The 11,376-nt window shown below is 34.1% G+C and overlaps 1 protein-coding gene across 2 annotated transcripts; it reads right to left on the bottom strand.

Moving 5' to 3' along the window:
* Positions 1-8,365: 8,365 nt before the first annotated feature.
* RpL14 (ribosomal protein L14) lies at positions 8,366-9,308 on the bottom strand. 2 transcript variants are annotated; one of them, XM_034975193.2, is made up of 2 exons: positions 9,155-9,308; positions 8,366-8,944 (listed from the first exon to the last, which is right to left on the bottom strand). In XM_034975193.2, the coding sequence occupies exon 2, from the start codon at positions 8,936-8,938 to the stop codon at positions 8,438-8,440; it is 501 nt and encodes a 166-aa protein (XP_034831084.1). In that variant the 5' UTR covers positions 8,939-8,944; positions 9,155-9,308; the 3' UTR covers positions 8,366-8,437. The 2 variants fall into 2 exon arrangements, with proteins under 2 accessions (XP_034831084.1, XP_034831086.1); XM_034975195.2 differs by having other exon boundaries at positions 9,116-9,216.
* Between the last annotated feature and the right edge of the window lie 2,068 nt (positions 9,309-11,376).

Here is an 11,376-nt window from a genome sequence, read left to right as displayed (position 1 = left end):
TTATGCCGTTCTCAGTGTCTTAAGTCTAAGCAAAGTCAAAGTGCGCTCTATAGATATCAGCCGAAGACCGTCAAGTGCTAAATACAAGTAAAATGGAATAAAAACAAATTACATAATTTAGTCTACTATATTTTATTGGTCCACAATAAAACTTCCAACACAAATTCCGCTGAAAATTAAAAAAAACCGCATTAAAATATAATAATATTTAAGACTTACAAAATATCAATACAAAATCAGCAAAATATTTATCAGTATTAAATGATTCTTCAAATAAATTCCAGATATATGCTTGTCGAAAAATTCATTAATCATTAAAATTACTTAATAGATTTAAACTTAAAATAATAATTAATATTCACTTTTATAACACATTTACGTAGCTGGATTTTACCTGTAATAAAAAAAAAGTTTAAATAAACAACAGCTTCTCATTCAAAATTAGCTTAAGTTATATTTTTGAGATTTTTATTCAGATGTTACCATACCATAGTTTCCCCACGATTTAGTGAGACAGGGATAACAGTAATTCATCACTTTGTGTTAAATAAGAATAATATTATGTATTCTTTAAAATTTAAAAGGCATCTAATGTAAGACGAGCAAACTTTGAAGTATAATATTATGAACACACGGCCCCGAGCCGGACAGAATGGAGTCAAGCAGGCTGTAATGCTGAGTGGAGGGCACGAAGCGGAGAGTAGCGGCACGGAGCGGCGTGGTGGAGAGTAGAATTGTAATTAAAATTTGACTGATCGGAAGACGTCTCAATGCAGATCTAGTCTGCTCAGCTCAACTCCGCCCCTCTAAGCTTCAATGGAAACACTTCCTACTTTTCACTGTTCTTTATCGCTCCACTCCACCCAGCTTCGCGTCAATGGAAACGTACCCTAAAGCACTATTGTTTTTGAAACACTTAGTAGTTTCGATTTTTATTTCGTTTTCGCTGAAGGCGCTGGCTGTAGAAAATATAATTTATTACATTTATTACCTATTAGTTCAGGAATACTTCAAAATATTGAGTAGTCTTCAAATGGACCTGAAATAAAAAATACGATTGTTGAATAATATATATAGACAGTTCAGACTTGTTGTCAATTGTATATTAAAGCTGGTTTTATCAGTAAATAATAATTGTCCTCAATAAAATGTTATTAAGATATATGCTTGTCTATAAGATCATCATTTAGTGAACTGATTACTTGTAACATAAAATATAACCAATAGAAATAATTGAAAGAAGTATGTAATGCATAATGTTATTCTTATATTAATCCTAAATGATGGTACCTATCATAATGTGCACTATATAGCGAACTAGTTAAGTAGTTAGTAGTTAGCAATAAAAAGGTAGTAGGAAGTACAGTAAGTAAATACCTCCTAGGCTTACAACAAACAAATAAACACATTTCTAAGAATTACATTGTGCGTACCTACGAAATATTTACGAATCTATATCAAAGCAGATATATGAGTATGGTGTTTAAGGTCAGTGAAATTAATGTTTATTGGGGTCTAAATATGACGTACTATTTCGCTATTAAGAGTGACTGCTACGCTACATATGTATAATGTTTCAATACATTTATGGATCACAATGTTAACCAAACGAACCTCAGCAATTTATACGTTTTAAGAAGTTTTTCGTTAAATAGAAATTTGGAATAAAGTACACTGTATTTTACTTACACTGTCCAACATGATTTTGATGATGTTACATGTCTCTAAAGGGGCTCAGGAAAATCTGTAACAATTTGTTATCCAGTTTAACATAGCACAAAAATAACACTCTTTTTTAATAAATAATATTTCTTCAGAGAATCGTTCAACATTTTACTTCAGACTGGGGCGATATAAAATCATCATTCAAATGCTATTAAGGTGCGGCTCGACTTACAGGATTCGGCAAATAATTCGTCATATTATCACGAATTGTGGCCGGCGGCAATCGCACATTTGCACTAAATGGTTGGCGCTGGAACTCTGTTTTTCCGGTAGGTTTGATTATCTGATACACCACAAGGAGGACTATTCACTGTCTTAGAATGTCGCATCTGCCAGCTGGCTGATTCGCCAAACAAAACATTCGCTATATCCCGAATAGTATGGCCAGTTGATTTGCCGAATACCGAACTTTATTAAGAGTCCGAACTAGAATCATTTGCAGAATTCCGATAGTGGAGCTCATTACAAGCAGTGGTTTTCATAGTGAAAATACGGATATAAAAAATATCTACGTCATGTCATAAGCTACCATACAAATAGTTCTACGACTACTTCGGAACGTATTTTCAGTCACGGACTCAGATCGGATGAGTGCGTAACCGCCCTAACAGCGATCACGCACTCATCCGACCCAAGCCGGTGAAAATACGTTCCTTTTTGTTTTGTATAGTAGCCTATGACATATTATGTCGTAGATATTTTTTATATCCGTATTTTCACGGATTCAGATCGGATGAGTGCGTGATCGCTGTAAGGATCGACTATCTGAACTTACTTGATTTAATGTCAGCCATGTTAAAACTAAATTACTGCTCCCCTTTCCCTTCCAAATATTTTTGTTCAAGACAATGGTGAATATATAATCGAATAGGTGTTATTAGGACTTTGGACCTATCAATCTCCAATCTCCTTCTAAGATAATCTATTTGACAGCCATAGGGTACTTCAATTTGCACCTGCAGAGGCAAATAACGTTGAATGTTACGTACAAACTTCAAGATAAATATTATACCTATTATATTAAACAATCAGTCTTGTCAATCATCAAATATCAGCTAGGGGCGATACAATTAACATCACATAACAATTAATAATCACTAAATACAACTAGTACAATAAGGATACTTGTGAGCAAATATAAGAAAAAATGAACTTACACAATAATAATACAATTTCGCAATAATCGATCATTAAGTACATCATTTTGCACCTGTAAAGAAAATTATAGGGTTATATTTGAACATACAGGCACATTCATTTTAAAATGGTATAAAATTTTATTAATCAGTATTTATCAATCATCAACTGTCAGCTAGGGGCGATACAATGAACATCATATTGTGAATATCTATATTCTATATTGTAAATGTTGTTTGATCAATGCAGTTTTTTTTCTGAAATATTTTTTTGTAGACCCAGCAATTTAGTAGGTGCACTCATAAAAAAGTATACATTATATTATTAGCTGATGACTGCAACTTTGTTTCGTATTTATAAAATTCCAGTGGGCTGAGATGACTTTCTAGTATTTATATTATAAAGTACTAGCTGATGCCCACAACTTTGTTGGATTTAGATTCTTAAAAATCCCGTGGGAGCTCTTTGATTTTCCGGGATAAAAGTCATTCTCCGTCTTTAATGCAAAAAATCTCTCCAGGTCTTTAATGCAAAAAATCACGTCAATCCGTTGTTCCGTTGCGACGTGATTGAAGGACAACCCAACAAACACACTTTCGCATTTATAATGTAGGTAGGGATTTCATAAACATACATGTTATGATTTCTTACCTATTGTTCAGGATACTTCATAATACTGGGCATTCTTCATGTGGACCTGAAATAAAAATATGTTTGATGAATAATTGATAGACAGTTCTTGTCATTTTATATTAAACCTGGTTTTATCAGCAATTAATTATCTTCAATAAAATTAAGATATATGCTTGTCTAAGTGATCATCATTTAGTGAACAAAATACAAATAACAATAGTTGAAAGAAGTATGTAATGGAGAAGGTTGTAAGTTTAATGATCCTGTTATAAAACAATGGTATTTTACTTACATTGTGCCCAACATAAGACTTCTCTACTCAGCTCAGGAAAATCTGAAACAATTTGTAATTTAGTTAATATAGTATAAAAATAACTCAATTTTTTTAATGATTAATATTTCTTCAGAGAATCGCTCAACATTTATTTCAGACTGGGGCGATATCAAATCATCATTGAAATAATAAATAAATAAATAAATAAATGTTTTATTTGCAAAATTGTGGGCATAACAAGTTAACAATAACACAACAGTCCCTTACACAATTGACTGTCACAGACAGTGTGCAAATATTTAGCTTGAAATTAATATTAACATACTAGTATTAACATTTATAATAAAAATCGAAAACTTTAGTCACTTAATTATACTCGTATATAATGTCAAACAGTACAAATGCTATTATGGTGCGGCTCCACTATCAAGATTCGCCAAATGATCTCGAATTGTGTGGCTGGCGGCAGTCGCATTGTTCTGCACATTCCTGTTAACCCGAATGGTTGGACCAAATATCATCATCATCATGATCAACCCATCGCCGGCTCACTACAGAGCACAGGTCTCCGGGGACCAAATATAGTTCACGAGGCTTGAGGTTCACCTCCTAATCAGGTTGAGGGTTCGATCCCCAGCAAACAATGTCTTTGCAGAGTTATATGCATTTTAAGCAATCAAATATCAATTGCTTTAACGGTGATGGAAAACATCGTGAGAAAACCTACATACCTGAGAGTTCTCATAGGTTTGAAAGTCTGCCAAATCCACACTTGGCCAAAATCCTTCTCATTCTGAGAGCAGACTCAAGCTGTGTGGTGAAACAACTAGCTGTAGTTAATCATGATGATGATGAGGATACTTCTGGATTCAATATAACTCTGTGCCTGCTATCAAGATCAGTCCAGTAGTTGAGCTATGAAATGGTAGCAGAGCGACACATTCACATTTAAAATATTAGTATGGACTAGCTTATGCCTGCGATTTCGTCCACATGGACTACAGAAATTTCAAATCCCTATTTTACTCCCTCAGGGTGTTGAATTTTCATGTCATTCATGATGTCTCCATCATAATAGCTATCTGCATGCCAAATTTCATCTCGATCCGTCCAGTAGTTTGAGCTGTGCGTTGATAGATCAGCCAGTCAGTCACCTAATTTAGATAAGGTGATTTCTATTTTATGTACTTACAATTTACATAAATGTCTTCTTCATCTTGAAATTGTTGCATCAGTATCTACAAAAAATATAAGCTGCTTTAATCTAGGGATAAACTAATTAGTTAATAATTTTATAATACAATCATTAAAAAATTGTTAAAATGTCACAGTCTATCCCTTGGATATTTATCTATAGAAGCTAAACATCCTACACAGAGTGTGTTAATGTTCCTATCCAGAGTCAAGCATGCCAGTTGTCATCTGTGCACACATCGGCTTTGGTAGGGTCAGGTAACTAATAATTTCATCGATCTTCAGTTTATGTGAACACATACATTCAATCCTACATAATAGGTAAAATAAGTAAGAAGCATATATGCAAAGTTAGTTAAGTATACATTTTTATTAGATACTAGCTGATGCCCGCTACTTTCGTCGGCGTGGATTTTCATTTTTCAAAATCCCGCAGGAACTCTTTAATTTTCGGGGATACAAAGTAGCCTGTGTTAATCCAGGGTATAATCTATCTCCATTCCAAATTTCATTCAAATCTGTTCAGCCGTTTTTGCGTGATTGAGTAACAAACATCCAAACAGCCACACTTTCAGATTTATATTAGGATTATAAATAAACTGGTGGTAGTAATAACCTACCTTCAATGAAAATGATGAGAAATCCTGTCTAGCATTAACTAGATCAACTCCATCACTTCAAGAATTTTCGTAGAGGACTTCATACTGAAAAAGAAAATCTTACTTCAGACTAAGCACAATTAAATTAACAATAAATGGAATATTTTCCTTATATTTCAGTTGTTACCATACCATATTCTCCCCACTGGCTTTGTAAGACAGGGATAACTAAGTAATTCATCATAATAAATGTTAATCAAATAAGAATAAATAAAACTTGTGATAATACTTACAAAATAATGTATTTAATTTTGTTCATGCTTAATTAATTTTAACCATTTTGTATTTCCTGTAACAATAAAGAAACAATACTATATTCAGCAATTTGAAGAAAACAAAGTTAATTGTAATATTTTATTAATTGAAGATATTATGCTAAAAGCTAAGATTGCTGGGTAACATAGTAACTAATGTGTAGGCTAAAGTAACCATAATATCTGTAATGAAAAAAACTCTTTATATTATAAACATTGCAAGCATTGCTGGTTTTTCTCAGTAGGAAGACATTTTGATTAGAACTCAGAGGTTATAAGGCTCTGATAGATGGACAGACACAAGTGCAATTAACAAAATAGACTCAAGTAAACTCAGAGATATCACTTCGCTAAGTCAAAAATGAACTACTAAACTTTAAACTACTTTAGACTAGCATAATTTAAATGAACAATGGTGCTGATTCTGTTATACACAATATTTAAATTGATGCTACCCTTTGCAGCAGAACAAAAAAAAAGAATATTAGGACCTATCAATTTAGTTGAGATTGTGTACAACAGAACAATTGGTAACAATTTGTCAATTTATTTAAGTACATGATTTTGGATGATCAGAAACAGGTTTCATAATAAAGTTTGTAACACTCAACCCTTGGAAGTGCAGTTATGATATAGGCTGCACATCTTACACGGAGTGTAATAATGTTCCTATCCAGAGTCAAGTGAGTCAATTGTCTGAACACACACCGGCTTTGGTAGGGTAAAGATAATAAAACAAAATGACTATGCCCAGATTTAGACAGTTAATTACAGGATGATATAAATGTAGCAAACTTTAACTTTTCTCAGACTTGACTGGTTAAAACAAGAACTAAATAAATGAAACTAGACAGATTTATAGGGCGAATTTTGCCTTTGCTTAGACTTGACACTGTTAAAACGCGACAGCATTATATCGCAGACGTAAAATATCTCTCGTTTAAATTGAAACTTAGGTCTGAACCTAGCAAAGTATGTTCTTTAAATCTCAGCCTAAGTTTAAGCAGTCTAGGCTCTAAAGATCTCAACCTAATATGTGACAAAATGGCTGCCATCAGAATACACCTATTTGTATAAAAACTACTTTGCACAGTGGTACATAATATAGTATATTCAACAACAGCTATTTTGTAAAATAAAAAAAGAAAATAAATCTAGCAACTTACATCTCAGTGTTTCTCAAGCACCTCTAATACTACAATCTGAAAAAAATATGAATGATTTTAACATAAATATTAAGTTATAATATAAAATCAACTACTCATGGATTGTTTCAGTTATATTCGGTAAGTTTGTAATCAATAAAATTCATACGAACGAGACATTTTATAAATCATCATAACACGGAGAGCACAGCTGCGCGTTGCGGGAGAATGACAGCTACAATGTCACGGTCGCAATCACCTCTGATTGGTTGACGCTCGCCCACTAGTGGCTATAATCCATTGTTGCAACAAGAATTGCACAAATTCAGCCAATCACAACAATTGAGATTGTAATAATGATTGATGCAGGTTTTCCACTATTGAGGTGCCATATGCACAATAGACAGTAATGGTCTCGGTGCGGAAACCTGCCCAGATAGAAGAAAAACCGTCCAAGTGTGAGTCAGACTCGCGCAACAAGAGGTTTCCATATTACAATCCTACCTAATCCTATCTTTTCGACATTAGGCACGACAAATCAAAAATCTGTTTTAGAATCTACAAGTAAAGCCCTTTTATATGATACCCCACTTGGTATAGTAATCATACTTTGAAAGTTGAAAATACCAATATATGTTCATGAACACATTTTTTTTCTTGTGTTAACCACAAATTTAATGTTTTCGGATTTTTCGCTTTATTTGTGCTATAAGATCTACCTACCAAATTTCCTGATTCTAGATCAACGGGAAGCTAATCTCAAGATATTACAATATTTACACTTTCTTAAATAAGTGGAGTAATCAGAATTACTTAATTCAGTACATATACATAAACATAACTATATAAAAAACATTTTAATAACTTACATTTTCATTTTCCACAACTGTTAACTTCTGCATCCACTCACTGTATTAAATCTTTTAGCCATTCAAATCCTGTAGAAAATAATATTTAGAATTAAAAAAATAGATAGTCTTAAGATTCATACTGATCAAAATGAATTTGTAAGTTCAGTTTTATTCGGTAATTTTGTAATCAACAAAATTCATACGAACGAGACTAATTTTATAAATCATCATTTTAAATTGACAATGGAGCTAATTCAATTGTATACAAAACAAACTGTACATTATTTGGAAACTCTTAAGAGAAATAACAAACAAAGAAATAAAACAATTATTGACACCTACTAACCTCAAAAACCCCACATGCCAGCTATATACATCTGAAACATAAAACAAATTGAGTAAAGAAAAAACACTATGCTCCAGTATTATTAAAAAACTCACCTGCTATCACTTCAAAGGTTATAAAAACGTGTGTGAAACATTAAACAGTGACTGTAGCTTAAAAAGTAATTCTTTATTTTCACTTGTCTTAAAAATACACTTTTATTCTGACACAAAATAAGAATTACTTCTTCGCTGGCTTGGCGGCAGCTGCTTTTTTCGTGCGGACCTTCTTCACTGGCGTTTTGGGCAGCCTTTTCTTGCCGAAGGTGCCGCCTCGCGCCGCTTTGTCTTTCATGCTCTTGAACACTGCAGTTCTGGCGCGATTCCTCTTAACACGCGCGGAGGTCAGCTTGAACCTATCGAAGTCAGTCATTTGCGCACGTTTCTCCTTGTTTGCGAGGTTCTTAGCCCACTGGCTTTCAGCCCATTTTTCATTGAGTTTCTCCTCAGTCCATGCTTTCCTTACGACACGTGTGGGTGCTGTGAAGGAGTATTTGAGGCGGAACTTCGTAAGGTGAAGCTGGTTCAGGCGTATCTGTTGTCGCGGGACACCGCTACCAGGCCCGTCGACGAGAGCCCTTGTCTGATTTATGACATCCACCACACTCACCAACTTGCCTTTTAATGGACCATCGGCTACCAGGGCGACGCGCCCCGGTTCTACGTAACGCTCAAAAGGCATGACGTCCTGAAAGACACGAGTTTCATCAACACAGATCGACTATTTTGTAAATGATGCCGACAGAAATGTTTTGGTAAATGAGACATAATTTAGCAGCGTCACCAAAAATAACTGCTAGCTTATAAAACAAAAGGTCTGTAGAACGAAAATTTAAGAATGAGTATTTAAAATACGCACTTTCACACACGGATTAAAATGGATTTAAAAATTTCTAACCTCACAACGTCTTGTCAATCGCAGAACTTTTGATAGAAAGAGTTACATAGGGATGAGCGATGAGCTATGCGCGATTTACATTGATTATATCGATATCGATATTGCTGATATATCGATATCAAAATTTCGACCGTGACATCTTTTAAATATCGAAATATTGATATTTTTAACAAGTTAACGCAATATCTATGTTTTTAACAAGACATCGTAACATCGTTATTATTTCATTGTAGGACAACTCTATTTACTCATTTGCTATGGTTGCTTATGAGCAACCAGACCGAGTGAATGAGTAGGTAGGTAGTTCTCCAATCCTTAAAAAAATGCAATAGGCAACTTCAACATTATCAGAGAGGATATTTTCAAAGGATAATATTGTAGAGTAACTACAATGAATCCTTTATATTTTGTAACTAAGTAACTATTTAAAATATTAGGTATCTATTAATTTCTTGTATAGTAATTAACACTTATCTAGGTAGCTATAAATAATCATTGTCATCTATAATTAATATTGAGTATACTTTTCAAAATTCAAATCAGTGCTAAATCTGTCGATACCAGATAATGGGGCTAATTCTCTTGTACACAATCTCTAAACTAAACTAAATTAACAGGTCTAAATCTTGTGCTATCCTTTTCCGCAAGCAACATTATGAAAGGGATAGCAATAGATTTAGACGTTCCATTTTGGTTTAGTTTAGAGCAGTGGTCGTCACACTTTTTTGGTCAAGGGCCACATAGGACAATGTGAGATAGAACTGAGGGCCGTACACTTGTGAATTGTACCCATGTGAAAACTAGCAACGCGGGTGCAAGTGAATGTAGGTAAATAAAAACAAAAATGTTTATTTGAGATTTTGGTTAGGTACAAAGAAAAACACATTTTATTTTAAGGTAGTTAGGCACTTAAGTAATAAATAAAAAAGGTTACAATTCACGAATTATGATGTTGCATTTTTTTTACAATTTCTGCCATGTTCGCGTCTTTGGGACTACGTGAAATCCTCATGGTGTCTTTTAAATGACTGGAAGGCGATTGCGATTTTTTTTTAAATGTTGATTGTGATACCTACTTAGGTATAGTTCGTATTTTTTGTAAAATATTTGGTATGCCGCGGGCCGCACAAATACCAGCGGCGGGCCGCATGCGGCCCGGGGGCCGCAGTTTGACGACCAAGGGTTTAGAGATTGTGTACAATGGAATTAGCCACAATATCGATATTAGGATATCGATCTCAATACCGATATTGTAACAATGTCGCACATCTCTAAATTACCCTAAGCCAGACAGGCAGGTCGATTTCGTAAAACCGGCATCAATCACACGATCAATCCTTATTACAATCAATTGTTGTGATTGAAAAATTTGTGCTATTCTTGTTGCAACAATTTATTGTAGCCAATAGTGAGCGAGCATCAACCAATAAGAGCTGATTGCGATCGTGACATTGTAGCTGTCATTCTACCGCAATCGTGCAGCGGATTACTGGTCAGTGGTCTGTGGGCCAGACGTAGACAACAAACTATTGTGCAGAACAAGAATATATTATTTCATCCAAGATATTATGTCCAAGATATAATTATCTTCTCTTGGATTCTCTATGTTCTGGACCGATTTGAGGATTTGAATCGTAGACTAAGTTAAAAAGCTAGACTAAAGTAGGTACTGTGAACCGCGTCTGAGATAGCGATAGCACGACGTACCGATGAATAATTACGACAATTACTATTGTTTAGTAGTCAATATTTGTATTAGTTAACCGATCAACAATATTTGTATTAAACGTTTTTTATGTGAAAACAAGTAAATAACTAATAAGAAATACAATGACGCCAGGAATTCTCAAAGTTTGTTCTGCAACTAAAGTTGTAGTCCTTGAAAAAAACCGGTTACACGATAAGGGACAAAAATAGGTTAGCTGCGTATCTGTTTATCACATTAGTAACTTTATCTGTGCTTAGTGCTGTGTTTAGTGTGAATGAGAAAGCAAACGTTCCTGTATCTACCTTTATAACTCTATCTACGACATGGACGAATCACGCACATGCGCATAAAGAGAAGCAAACGAACACGACTATTCCATGGCTAGAACATTGGCTAGAACCTAGAGCTCTAAAGTCAGTTTGAAAAAAGCGGTAAAATTTGATTTTCGTTGCGTTACTAGGCAACGGAATCAAAAATAAAAATATTCTGAAGGTGCATTTTAGTTCATGAATAG

This window comes from Maniola hyperantus, chromosome 14 (genome assembly GCF_902806685.2).
Source record: "Maniola hyperantus chromosome 14, iAphHyp1.2, whole genome shotgun sequence".
Taxonomy (NCBI): domain Eukaryota; kingdom Metazoa; phylum Arthropoda; class Insecta; order Lepidoptera; family Nymphalidae; genus Maniola; species Maniola hyperantus.
This window is presented reverse-complemented; position numbering and strand designations above follow the sequence as displayed.

What these genes read in the sequence shown, in the direction of transcription:
- RpL14 (XM_034975193.2), bottom strand. Translation starts at nt 8,938, where the DNA reads ATGCCTTTTGAGCGTTACGTAGAACCGGGGCGCGTCGCCCTGGTAGCC.